This window comes from Homarus americanus, unplaced genomic scaffold (assembly GCF_018991925.1).
Source record: "Homarus americanus isolate GMGI-L3 unplaced genomic scaffold, GMGI_Hamer_2.0 scaffold57444, whole genome shotgun sequence".
Taxonomy (NCBI): Eukaryota; Metazoa; Arthropoda; class Malacostraca; order Decapoda; family Nephropidae; genus Homarus; species Homarus americanus.
Window position 1 is genome coordinate 1 of NW_024745258.1, and position 15,000 is coordinate 15,000.

At 46.8% G+C, this 15,000-nt stretch overlaps 1 protein-coding gene across 2 annotated transcripts in view; it reads right to left on the reverse strand.

The window, feature by feature from the left end:
- Positions 1–3,163: 3,163 nt before the first annotated feature.
- The window catches only part of LOC121878604 (protein spinster homolog 1-like), a 34,870-nt gene continuing 23,033 nt past the window's right edge, over positions 3,164–15,000 (reverse strand). Inside the window, exon 2 of one of the 2 annotated variants that reach the window (XM_042384938.1) lies at positions 3,164–3,438. In XM_042384938.1, the coding sequence (XP_042240872.1) occupies positions 3,188–3,438 (251 nt within the window). In that variant the 3' untranslated portion in view covers positions 3,164–3,187. The other variant, XM_042384939.1, reaches the window with a different exon arrangement.

The window sequence follows — 15,000 nt, forward strand, 5'->3', positions numbered from 1 at the left end:
TCGAAATGCCACTACAGCTCGCTTACAGTGGCAATAAGTCTGTAGATACCGACATGGACTACTGGCATTGACACTCGCCGCCTTCACCACCACCACCACCACCACCGCCACCATCACCACCACCACCAACATCACCAGCCACCACCACCACCACCACCACCACCACCACCACCACCATCACCACCATCACCACCACCACCACCACCATCCTGCCACCACCACCACCATCACCCAATCACCAGCCCCCATCACCACCACCACCACCACCATCACCATCACCACCACCACCATCACCACCATCACCACCACCACCACCACCACCACCACCATCCTCCACCACCACCACCACCATCACACCACCACCACCACCACCACCACCATCCCTGCCACCACCACCCATCACCACCATCCTGCCACCACCACCACCACCACCACCACCACCACCACCACCTCCATCACCACCACCAGCCACCACCACCATACCATCCCACCACCACCACCATCCACCACCATCACCACCACCACCACCACCTGCCACCACCACCCACCATCACCACCACCACCATCACCACCACCACCGCACCATCACCCATCTCCACCACCACCACACCACCACCACCTCATCACCACCACCATCCCACCACCACCATCCCTCGCACCACCATCACCACCACCACACCGCACCACCACCACCATCACCACCACCCACCATCACCACCACCACCACCACCATACCACCACCCACAATCACCACCACCATCACCACCACCACCACCACTCAGCTGTACATCACCACCACCACCACCACCACCACATCACCACCATCACCATCACCACCACCATCCACCATCCCCACCACCACCATCACCACCACCACCACCACCACCACCACCACCACCATCACACCACACCACCACCACCACCACCATCACCACCACCACCACCACCACCACCACCATCACCACCATCCACCCATCACCACCATCGCCACCACCATCACCACCACCATCACCTGCACCACCACCACCCACCACCATCACCACCATCACCACCACCACCATCAGAACCACCACCATCACCTCACTGCAAACAGCACATCACCACCACCACCACCACCACCACCATCACCACCATCACCACCACCATCACCCACCACCATCACCACCACCACCATCACCACCACCACCATCACCACCATCACCATCACCACCACCATCACCATCACCATCACCACCACCACCACCACCACCACACCACCACCACCACCACCACCACCACCATCACCACCACCACCACCATCACCACCATCACCACCACCACCACCACCATCACCACCACCACCATCACCACCACCACCACTACAGCCTACATCACCACCACCACCACCACCACCACCACCATCACCACCATCACCATCACCACCACATCACCACCACCACCATCCACCACCACCATCACCACCACCACCACCACCACCCACCATCACCACCAATGCCATCACCACCACCACCCACCACCATCACCACCTGCATCACACCACCACTACAGCTGCACATCACCACCACCACCACCATCACCACCATCACCATCACCACCACCATCACCCACCACATCACCACCACCACCATCACCCACCACCACCACCACCACCATCACCATCACCATCACCACCACCATCACCATCACCATCACCATCACCACCACACCACCACCACCTTCTGCATCACCACCACACCACCACCACCACCACCATCACCACCATCCCATCACCTCACCATCACCACCATCCACCATCACCACCACCATCACCACCACCACCGCCACCACCACCACCACCACCACCACCACCACCACCATCACCACCACCACCACCACCACCATCACCACCATCACCACCACCACCATCACCACCACCACCACCATCACCACCACCACCATCACCACCACTCCACCATCACCCACCACCACCATCCACCACCATCACCACCACCACACCCACACCACACCACCATCACCATCCACCACCACCATCACCCACCATCCACCACCACCACCACCATCACCACCACCACCATCACCATCACCACCACCATCACCACCACCACCACCACCCACACACCACCACCACCACACCACCACCACCATCACCACCACCACCACCATCACCACCACCATCACACCACCATCACCACCACCACCACCACCACCACAGCTCCAGCACATCACCACCACCACCACCACCACCATCACCACCATCACCATCACCACCACCATCACCACCACCACCACCACCACCACCACCATCACCACCATCACCATCACCACCACCATCACTCACCACCACCATCCACCACCACCATCACCACCATCACCACCACCACCATCATCATTATCCACCTTTTGTTCTTCAGTAGGCGTGGCATATCACATGACACGGTTAGGTCAGGTCAGGTCAGGTCAGGTCAGATTTCAAGCTGGGGTGTGTAATCTTCATATGATCTACCCCACCACCTCCATACCAAAACGTCGATGGTGGCATATGAGGAACTTCCCTTGGACACAGCGGGGCACTAATGCTACCCTAACAAGGCCTAACAAGCGGGGCAGGGCCATTGAAGACGATCGCTCAGGGCATTTGCGTAAGGGTGACCGACTAAGCAGGAGCGAGTAATGTAAGCTTTGAGAGAGAGAGAGGGAAGGAGAGAGAGAGGGATGGAGTGGTGTTGGCGGGAATCAATCAGGGTAGGGATGAACCTAAATGGTCTCAAGTGGAAGAGTAATGCATGTGCTGTACCAAACAAACCAGACAGCTCACGATGAAACCTTCCTGCCATTTACACCCAGCCTCTATTGTTGGTTTGGTTAGGTTAGGTTAGGGTTAGGTTGGGTTAAGTTAGGTTAGGGTTGGGTTAGGTGGTTAGGTTGGGTTAAGTGGAGTTAGGGTGGGTTAAGTAAGGTTAAGGTTAGTTTAAGTAGAGTGAGGTGAGGTTACATGTGGGAAAAGTTAGGTTGGGTTAGGTTAGGTTAGATTAGGTTAAGTTAGGTTAGGATTGGGTTAAGTTAGGTTAAGGTTAGGTTAGGTTAGGGTTGGGTTAAGTTAGGTTAGAGGTGGGTTAAGTAAGGTTAAGGTTAGTTTAAGTAGAGTGAGGTGAGGTTACATTATTGGGAAAAGTTAGGTTGGGTTAGGTTAGTCACGAAGGGGAGTCTTACATGATATAAAACAGTGATGAACGAGTCTTACCGGCATAAAAGACCCCACAACGGTTGAAAGACTCCAGAAAAAGATCCCAACCGCCATTAAATATTTCCTGGAGAATCTGTCGCCCAAGAAACCAAACATAGGAGCCATGACCATGTAGACCAAGACGAAGGCTGTCTGTAGAAGGCCAGACTGGGAGTCATTGATGCTAAACGTGTGCTGGATGTTGATGAGAATACCTGGGGACAGAGAGACAGGTATTACGTGTTAATTAGTTGGAGTACACAGGTATGACAGGTATTAGGGAGTCATTGATGCTAAACGTGTGCTGGATGTTGATGAGAATACCTGGGGACAGAGAGACAGGTATTACGTGTTAATTAGTTGGAGTACACAGGTATGACAGGTATTAGGAGTCATGATGCTAAACATTGTGCTGGATGTTGATGAGAATACCTGGGACAGAGACAGGTATTACGTGTTAATTAGTTGGAGTGCACAGGTATGACAGGTATTAATTAGTTGGAGTGCACAGGTATGACAGGTGTTGATTGGTTTGAGTGCACAGGTAAGTCTTCCACTACTCTTTGTTCCACTCATCCACTAAGCTGGGGTGTCTAATCTGCTAACATAAGCTGGAGTATATAATCGTGTCAAATAAGCTGGGGTGTCTAATCTGGTAAAATAAGCTGGGGTGTCTAAGCTTTAGGTGTCCCACGTAACTGAGTGAAAGTTTCAAGTGGTTTTTATTGAAGCTGACGTGATGCAAATGTTAGTGACACGACTAGATTTTCATACATGACACACACACACACACACACACACACACACACACACACACACACACACACACATGCACACACACACACACACACACACACTTACACTTTAACCAAGCTAACAAGATAAACACACACACACACACACACACACACACACACAAGCTTATAATGGCATAATAATGTAACTTGTGTAAAATCTGGTGTCCCAAGGTCGACGGTCATACATATATACATACATAAACACACATGTTGGCTGCTATTATTATTATTATTACACACATACATTCAGTACATATAAGGGTGAAATGGACTGCCCTGGTATATTTGTTAAGCGGATTAGCTCACTTTTTTGTACACGTATGGTGGTGGGGGGTGGGGTAGCGGTGGTAGTGGTGTAGTGGTGGTAGTGGGGTAGTGGTAGAAAAGGTGGTAGTGGGGTAGTGGTGGTAGGGGTAGTGGTGGTAGTGGTGGTAGTGGGTGGTAATGGGCAGTGGTAGTGTGGGTGGTGGTAGTGGGGTAGTGGTGGGGGTAGTGGTGGTAGTGGTGGTAGTGGGGTAGTGGTGGTAGTGGGGTAGCGGTGGTAATGGGCGAGTGGTGGTGGTGGTGGTATATAGTAGCACCACAAGAAATCTGAGAATAAAATTCATCAACCAGGCTATAGTCAATCTCCTGACCAGCATCCGCCAGTAGGGTCAGTGGAATATGAAATAAGGGTCCCTCAAAACACCTATATACTGGATAGGATAGGTTAGGTTAGGTTAGGTTGCCTGTACCGACGGACAATAACTAACCCATGACACAACCCTAACCCGTAACCCACTATTAGCTTAGATAACCCACTGCCCCCCCCCTCTCTCCTACCTCCTGTTAAATTTCTTCAATATCCGAACTATAAATTCCTATATCCACCTCTACTCTTTCTCTCTCTCTCTACAGAAAAGGCAGTGGTAGTAGATTGTGGTAGTAATAGTAGTAGATAGTGGTAGAAATAGTGGTAGTAGTAGAATTAAGCATACTGACGAGTACTCCTTGGATTACATTAGTGAACTCAGGTGTGGCAAGAGGGAGAGGAGGAGGAGGAAAGAGAGGAGCAAGAGAGAGAGAGAGAGGAGAGAGAGAAGTGCCGTGAGGAAGGCAGTAAGTCTAATAGTATCTAGTTAAATTCAGGAGTCCACAGTTACCAGGTCCATGCTGATGACACTCCCCCCAGGAACAAACACCTCAGTAAGTTGTATACAGACACTGCTTCATATTGGAAAATAGCCATAATTATTGATATAGACATGTTAGAGGGGTGGTTTTAGTGTCTACGAAGAGGGCGGACCCAATGAAGGAGTCAGGAATAGTTTTAACTGTTGATGTGTTTACTATTTGTGTGTGTGTGTGTGTGTGTGTGTGTGTGTGTGTGTGTGTTTAGGATTCACCCGTTCGTCTGTTTACGCTTGAGTGGGTGTTTAGGAGTCACCTGTACGTGTGTTAAAGCTTGAGTGGGTGTTTAGGATTCACCTGTACGTGTGTTAAAGCTTGAGTGATGATAAGAGTGGGACTCCATGTCTTCCTCACCATTCACCTCACTAGTCACACCACTTCCATCTTCACCTCTTGGGTCGTGAGCGGGTTGTGACATCATCTGGACCCGTGCAGTGGCGGAAGGCGGTGCACGAGAGGTCTGCCGGGAAGCTGCTGCAGATGGCCTGGGGGTAAGCCTTCCCTTCACCTCTGTACCGGCAGCTTGGGGCGTTCATGAGGCCGGGAGGTGTATAGGGTACTGCAGTGATCAATGGCTTCAGCTGGGGTGGTTTTCGCTCTTGTTTGTGTAGAGGACGTATGTTGGTCAGCAGTTGACCTGACCTGACCCTACAGTATAGTGCAGCAAGAACTCCTGACCAGCTCCGCCTCTGTGACATTTTCCCCCACCCAGAACTGTGTTAAGCACCCCGAACAACTGGTGGCTGTTATCTCCAGGAGCAGCTGCTTGTGGTGTTGACATGGGGAATGTTTCCGTCCCGTTTCTCCAGGTGGTCGTGAGCTGCCTCCTCCAGACTGTGATGTAGACAAATAACACCGTGTCATCGTTAAGTATGTAGATGGTTGCCTCGCACGCTGCCTAGATGATATACTGTAGCTCACCATGCTCACGTCTGCGTCACGAGTGTACTGCATACCCCAGAGAACACTTTCTACACCAACACAGTCTGCCACGTTGGGTGAGTCATCTACTACTGTACCATGGATGATATTGAATAACTGAGGCGAGGTGTACGATGAGAGGTGGGTGGCAGGTCTTGATCGCTTCTCACCCACCCTCGCCTCTGCCAGAAGGGATGACGCCCCCAGCAGGAACCAAATGACGTGATGAGTATAGTGGCAGTGTTGACCAGCGGCGAAGAATTTATGAGATAATGCTCCTAAAGAAATCCACCTCCTTCCTACTCTCCCCACACAAGCTGAGGAGGTGCTAATAATAATAATAATAATAATTAACGGTTTATTGAAGAGCTTACAGCCAGAAGCTGAAAATATACAGTTACATATTTGGGGAATGGGTTACGAATTACAAATAATATACAAGTGACATATGACACAAATAAGACATATAGTAACTTAGATGGGGATCAGCTCAAACTACAGTTCATTTCAACATAGTGACAGTGTAGGGAGCAGTGTTTACTGGGAGTGAATACACTGATTTATTACATGTTATTGATAATCTTTACAATGGTTGGGACTGGGCTGTTCTTATAGCGATCAGTTCGTGCGCGTATGGGCTGGATGCGGTTGTGGTGTCGAACAGCAATTCTCGGACAGGGGATCTCAGGTGGTAGTAGGGGCCGGTGTCGGGGGTGGTGTAGAAGCTTCTTACCAAATTTGCAGATGAGGCCGTGGTGATGGTCAGTGAGAGTCGAGAGGGTCAGTGTGTTGAGCGCTTCTTGATATGTGGAGTGGGAAGGGGCGAGAATAATCTTGCATGCCCTCTTTTGCACTTTTTCTAGGTGCTGTGTGTGTGTGTGTGTGTGTGTGTGTGTGTGTGTGTGTGTGTGATGAGAAGACACACCCATACTGACCAGATATAAATGACCCGTATGCCTTCTGCAGATATCCGGTCATAACACCAATAGCGGTCAGGTCACCCTCCCCTCTCATATATCCCAGATTGTGCTTATCATTATAGGGCAGTAGAACATGATAGGATGATATACAGTAGAATAATTGATATATATTATTCCACTCTACACCATGGTCAGAGAGAGAGAGAGAGAGAGAGAGAGAGAGAGAGAGAGAGAGAGAGAGAGAGAGAGAGAGAGAGAGGAAGCTGTGGCGTCCCAATTAGGAAAATTCTACCACCTCACAAACCACTACAGCATGTCATTTATCACGTACACATTTATAAAGACAAAATCTAACCTAACTTCACCACCTCTCCTTCACCACCTAGTGATTGATAATGCCCGTGTCGTTTTGATTAAGGGCACATTGCTGCTTATATTGTTTTGTAACTGTGAGAGAGAGAGAGAGAGAGAGAGAGAGAGAGAGAGAGAGAGAACTATGTGTCTTCAACAAAGCTTTATATTAGCACATACATTATACATACATACAGATAATAGCTTAGAGTCTAATCATCCGGTAAAATAAGCAGGCGTGAGGAAATCATCCGGCCAAAAAACTAGGTGGCTAATCATCCGGTAATTTTATATTTACCAACTCCGATGATCAAGACGTCACATACCTGGCAAAGAGAAAATTTATACGTAAATAATTATGTAGGTTAAGGAGAGAGAGAGAGAGAGAGAGAGAGAGAGAGAGAGAGAGAGAGGAGAGAGAGAGAGAGAGAGAGAGAGAGAGAGAATTTACACAAAAAGTTGAGACAGGAAGCTGAGAAGTAGTTATAGAGGGAGGGGGGAAGGAAGGAAGGAGGAGGAAGGGAGGAGGAAGGAAGGAAGGAAGGGAGGGAGGAGAAAATTAACACCCAAACAACATCCTGAGTTACTGTCTCCTCCCCGTTTCTTTCCTTTCCTCCCATCATTGGTTTTCAACATGACACACACACACACACACACATACACACACACACACACACACACACACACACACACACACAAAACCTGTTCCTGTGTGTGTGTGTGTGTGTGTGTGTGTATCGCCATTGTAAAGGGGAGAAGAGGAAATACGAAGGAGGGAGAGAGAGAGAGAAAGAAAGGATGGAAGGAAGGGGAGAGAGGTGGACTTCCATCTGAATGACACTTGGTATGGCGGGCAGCCCCTGTCCAACCCCTGAGTGAATGGCTCTCAGGTGATAAGACTCCTGCCTTACCTCTATAAACTGTTAACTAATATAATGTATTTCTCTGTGTATGAACCTCTGTCCTATGTGGCAGTGATCCCACCCTCAGTGTCAAGACCTGCCTCAATTAATAGGCTGTACCCCAAGCTTTGTCGAATGAGGGAAGAGGGTGAGGGAGAGGAGGGAGAGGAGGGGGATTGAGGGAGAGTGAGGAGGGAAAGGAGGAAGTGAGGGGAAGGAGGGAGGAGAGAAAGGGAGGGTGAGGGGAGGGGTGAGGAGGGAGAGTGAGGGGAGGGTGAGGGAGGGTGAGGGGAGGGAGGGTGAGGGGAGGAGAGAGGGGAGGGAGGGGTGAGAGGGAGGGAGGGTGAGGGAGGGAGAGTGAGGGAGGGTGAGGGAGAGGAATGAGGGTGAATGAATGAATGTCTGAGGCTTAAATAAGGTTTAACAAAGCCGTAAATCAGAAACAAATTGGTGAGAATTGATGGTGTAGTTGTGGTTGTTTGGTGGTGGTTGTGGTTGTTGTGGTGGTGGTAATGGTTGTGGTGGTGGTAGTGTTGGTGGTTGTTGTGGTGGTAGTGGTGCTTGTTGTGGTGATGGTGGTGGTTGTAGGTGGTGGAGTGGTTGTTGTGTGGTGGTAGTGGTTGTTGTTGTTGTGGTGGTGGTGGTTGTGGTGGTGGTAATGGTTGTTGTGGTGGTAGTAGTTGTTGTGGTTGTTGTGTGGTAGTGGTGCTTGTTGTGGTGATGGTTGTGGTTGTTTGGTGGTGGGGTGGTTGTTGTTGTGGTGGTAGTGGTTGTTGTGGTGGTGGTAGTGGTTGTTGGTGGTGGTAGTGGTTGTTGTGGTGGTGGTAATGGTTGTTGTGGTGGTAGTGGTAGTTGTTGTGGTAGTGGTGTTTGTTGTGGTGGTAGTGGTGGTTGTTGGGTGGAGTGTTGGTTGTGGGTAGTGGTGGTTGTTGTTGTGTAGTGGTTGTTGTGGTGGTGGTGGTGGTTGTTGTGGTGGTGGTAGTGGTTGTTGTGTGGTAGTGGTAGTGGTAGTAGTGTTTGTTGTAGGTGGTAGTGGTTGCTGGGTGGGTAGTGGTTGTTGTAGTAGTTGTTGTGGTAGTAGTGTGTGTAGTGTTAGTAGTGGTTGTTGTGGTGGTGTAGTAGTGGTTGTTGTGGTGGGTAGTTGTTGTGGTGGTAGGTGGTGGTGGTGGTGTGGTGGTAGGTGGTTGTAGTGGTTGTTGGTGGTGGGTAGGTGGTTGTGGTGGGTGGTAGTGGTAGGTTGGTGGTGGGTAGTGGTGGTTGTGGTAGGGTTGTTGTGTGGTGGTAGGTTGGGTTGTGGTAGGTAGTTGTGGTTGTTTCTCCCCAGGCAATAACTTGTATTGATGTGAGAGATTACTGTAAATAACATGACATAATCCCTCGCTGGCCGCCCGAGAGAGAGAGAGAGAGAGAGAGAGAGAGAGCGAATTACCTCTCAGTCTAGTAGATTTGATTTGTTATATTAATTAAAGAACTTTGATATAAACGTTATTATTAATTATTACTTACTATTATTACTATTATTGCTACTACTACTATTACTACTATTAATATTTTCAACAATCTATAATGAGTTTAGTCATCTCCCAGAGACTAATTATGCCATTACTACATACTATCCTCTTATCTAAATGATCCCCTGACCTATATTACAATCTATGAATGAAATTAGATGAATTTAACACATTACCAACTTTTTATATCGAGTTAGAAAGAGGTTTAGTGAGTTAATGAAGGGTTTGTGATGTAGAGCCGGCACCACCGCATACACATGACACCTGTTGATGTTAAGGAAGCCGGCGTCTCAACCACGCCTAAAAATACTCATAAATACCATATTTATTGTATTAAAACCTTATTTTATAGGATATAATATGTTTTTTGTTAATGAGTGGAGAGGATTAGGAGTAATGGATGATCTCTGGCTGCTTGGTCTGGGTAGTCAAGGAAACGTTTTTGGAGGCGACGTGGCATCACATAAACCGCCTTACTGGGGACTACATTAAATAAATTATAATCAACAACTAATTATATCTTTAGAACCATTTTCGGTAGAGGATTATTATCTATGGTATTATGCCTCGTGTCAACCATCCGGAGGTGATGATAATAATAACTGAGTGAATGAGATAAAATGGGCTATTACGCGTGACGTCATCAATTCTCCACGACGGTTGTATTGGTCGATAAAATGGCGCGATGTGACGTCACTACTTCAGTGTTACCACCTTCAAATCCTGTTATTTCCATAAAACCCCACCCAATTACTTTAACCTCAATGAATAAATAACTTAACATTAATTGATATTCAGTGATTTTTTATACATTATTATGGTACTTAGAGGAGTATAAAAGTTTTATAGTAATGTGTGTGTAAGTATCCACCATGGCAGCCATACACGCAGTCAATAGTCTGGCAGTCTTCCACCAGCCAACGTTTCACCAACACTTAATTATTTTCTCATCCAGAACAGTTTCCTCTGTGGTGTTTCATCGTCACGCTAATTACCAGTTAATCATAACCAACCTGACTACCAGTAAATTATAACCAAACTAACCTGACTACCAGTAAATTATAACCCAACCTAACTAACCAAACTAAATCTAGCTTAACCTAACACTAACTTAACCAAACCTAACACTAACTTAACTCAACTTGTTAACAAATAAATTAACAATATCCTCTTACGATAACCACAATCAATTTAACATCAGATTTTGTTAACATTACAATAACTAAAAAATATTCTCCCATAAACAATTAATTAACAAGAAAATATTTAACACCTAAAATTAAATCTAGTTAACCCTGTACTCTTAATACTAGTAGTCTAAAAATATTACTAATACCTAAAATATTAATACTTTAAAATATTACTAATATTCTAAAATATTACTAGTATCAAAAATATTACTAGTACTTAAAAAATATTACTAGTAATCATAAAATATTACTATTAGTATCAAAACAATACTAGTATTTAAAATATTACTAGTACTCTTAAAATATTACTAATACTTTAAAATATTACTAGTAATTTTAAAATATTACTAATACTTTAAAACCAATACTAGTATTTTAATATTATTAGTAATTATTAAATATCAGTCTTTATCACTGAGAAATATTACTGTATATATTGTTAGTTCTGTCTCTGTCTGTCTGTCTGTCTTCCATCTCAGTTGTAACCTCAAACTAACCTAAACTAACCTAACCTCCTCAGATAGTTATAATGGGCCCTGGATGTTTAGACACATACACAAACACATTTACACACGATACTTGTTGAGTGTATGTGTATTAATAGATCTTTTGGTGTCCAGTCTTCTCTCTCCAGTAGACGGGGAGAGCTGTCACGACACACCAAGATATGGCTTCTGTATTGTCTCTCAGACCTCTCCAGACACTCTCCTCCTCTCCTGACTCACACTCACGCCTTCCAAACAAACATAGCCTACTTCTTTCCTCTTTCCAAACACACATAGGCCTACCCTTCCTTCCTCCACATGTACCTACCCTCCCACACACCAGTTCTGTCTTCTCTCTCTCACCAACACTGTGAGAGAGAGAGAGAGAGAGAGAGAGAGAGAGAGAAATAATTATACCTGTAGTTCTGTAGATCATCTGTAACTGACCTTGTAAACCCCAATTTAACCTGTAATTAACTGACCTGCTTTCGTAATGTAACCTGTAATTACCTAACATATCCCTGTAACTAGTGAGTTTACATATGCTAGAGTGTTACTATGGTGCCATGAGGTGCCATATGGTGCTATGTAGTACCATGAAGTGCTATATGGTGCTATGTAGAGCCATGAGGTGCCATGTGGTCTATATAGTGCCATGAGAAGGGTCGACAAGACAAGTATTTAAGGTGCCAGACCATGGATTGCACTCTCCGTGTGTGTGTGTGTTTGTGTGTGTGTGTTGAGTATGCATGTAGTATAGTCATGCGCGCATTCAGTTCAGTGATGTGGGTTAGGTTAGGTTAGCTCACCACGTGGCTGAGACTCGTAGACCGTACAGTATTCCGTGAGGTCTTTCCATTTTCTCTCTCTCTTTATTACCTCAAGAGAAATATCTCTCTGTGTGTGATAAACACACTAAATATTTATTGAAAGAACAGACAGCCAGAAGGGTGACAATATATTAGTTGCTATTAATTGGTGATATGGGTCACTTGATTGACTAATAATATAAGTGGATAAATATAATAACTAGGTGGGGAGAAGGTCATACTACAGGCCAGTTCAACATAGTGACTGTAAAAAGGTAGTGGGAGACACACACACAGGCCAAGTCTACATAGTGACAGTACATGGTAGTGAGAAGGGTCATACTACAGGCCAGTTCAACATAGTGACAGTATAAAGGAGGGGAGAAGGCTCATTACAGGCCATAATTATAGTGAGCTGTACAAAGTGGGGAGAAGGTCATACTACAGGCCAGTTTAACATAGTGACAGTACAAAGGTAGTGGGGAGATGGTCATACCATGCCAAAGTTCAATATAGGACTGTACAAAGGTAGTGGGGAGAAGGTCATACTACAGGCTGTCTGTACATAGTGACTGTACAAAAGGTAGTGGGAGACGGTCATACTACAGGCCAGTTCAACATAGTGACAGTACAAAAGGTGGGGAGATTGTCATACTTAGTGTCAAGTTCAACATAGTGACTGTACAAAAGGTAAGATTGATTGGAGAATTTCACTGGTCTATTTCATAAGTTGTTGATACTCTTACAATGGTTGGGACTGGGTTGTTCTTTGAAGTGACTGGTCTGTGCCTGTATGGGCTAGATGTGGCTGTTGAACAGCAATCGCGGACGAGGGATCTAGGGTAGCAGGAGCCGGTGTCGATGATGGTGAAGTTTTGATATGGGAGTAGGAAGGGAGAGAATAATTCTACATTCCCCTTTGCACTTTTCTAGGTATTTATGTTGTGTAGGCATTTAGGAGGAAGACCAGGTGGGGAGTAGCAGGTGAGCTTAAAGGGAATGTTGGAGTAAACACTGAGGAGCTCTGGGGCAGGAACCTGAGGACTTGAGTCTGTGGAGGAGGTGGATGGAATCTAGGATTTGACAACTTCCTGATGTGGTTTTCTAAATTTAGCTTGTTGTCTATGACGCTGAGGAGCTTGTGTAATTCACAACCTGGAGGCAGGACCTAGAGTAATGGAAGGAGGTGGGGACAATGTCGGGGAGAGGTTGATGCATAACCCTTGGTCTTGGTATGGTTGATGCGACATGGTTGTTGCGGCCCAGTTTGGATAGTTCAATAATCCTGAAGGGCGGTATATTGGTTGACGCCGATCCCAATGAGTAGAGTCGTCGACATATTTCAGTGGTCAGAGGTTTCTCTTAGGGTACTGGCTGATAAACATAAGCATAGTGGTCCCATCTTGGTGCTCTTGGGGGATGCCACAGGTGAGTGGACTGGTGGTGTGACAGCCCTCTGAAGCGTAACAGCCTAAGGTGTCGGTCACTGAGAAGTCTAGTTATGGTATAAGACTTTCGAAGCGAGGTCGATAGCCTGTTGATGATTAAATCAGGTCAATTAGGTCAAATGCCTTAGTGAAGTCAATGAATGCGACAGCCATAAACGTTTTTCGCTTCTCCAGATGGCGGTATGGTGTGGCTCGAGAAAGCTTCCACAAGACAGTGAGTGGTGAGAAGTTTCCTAATTACCAAATTGCTGAGGGTCTACGACCCTGCATATCAGGCATAAGCCCAGTCGAACACAAACCTTTCAGATTAGGCTGGGTATTGGGGTGATTGCACAGGTCGTAGCTGATTTAAGGGTTGTGGGCTGTTGACTTGGGGCACTGTGATACATAAGAGGTCTTCCAGTCAGCTGGGCATCTGGCTTTGGACTGAGAAGTATTGGTGATGTGGCATAGGGGTTTATGCTCGGGGAGAACTCTTGAAGAGTTCTATTGGTAGTCAGGGTAGTGTTGAGGACTTTAACTCTGTTTGGTCCAGGCGTTTTGCTACTTCCAATTCCTCTTAAGTCAGTGGAAGGGGCTGGTAGGTACAGGAGAGTGGTTGTGTCAGGCCGGGGGCGTCTGGCATATAGTAGCGAAATGGTTGTGTGAATGGCTAGCTGCGTCAACAGTAGTGATAGTTCTTTATCTTACCGTATTTTGACTGTTGGTGTGTGTGTGTGTGTGTGTGTGTGTGTGTGAATATTCCAATACATAAAAGACAGACAGAGAGACAGACACAAGGCACATGACCTGAGGGCCGGGGGAGATAAGTGAAGTACCCAGAGGTCGTAAGGTCGTTCAGGGGGTGACTAAACACGACCCCTCGGAGCCAAAACGACCTCACCGAGCCCTTTGAAGCACGATCGTTCCAATCTCTGAGGTTAGGTTAGGTTGGGTTAGGCTAGATGACATTATGTTAAGTTAGTTGAGAATGTCTGTGTGGCTAACCTAACGCAGCCTAACCTAACCCAACCTAACCTAGCGCCTAGCCTAACTAGCTAACTGGCAGCTGGCCTAACCCAAATAGCTAACCCAGCCTTTAACTCAGCTCCAGCCCTAGCAAACCTTACCTATTTCTTAGCTAACTAATCCACCAGGCCACAGAATTCTGGGCTCAGTCTGCTCAGCCCAGTCTTAACACACTGGGGCCTGGGACTGAGGCCGTTATAGGCCTGCCAGGGTCCGGAAGGTGGGGGGGTAAGCTGAGTTATGTGAACTTAGGGTCGCACGCCTA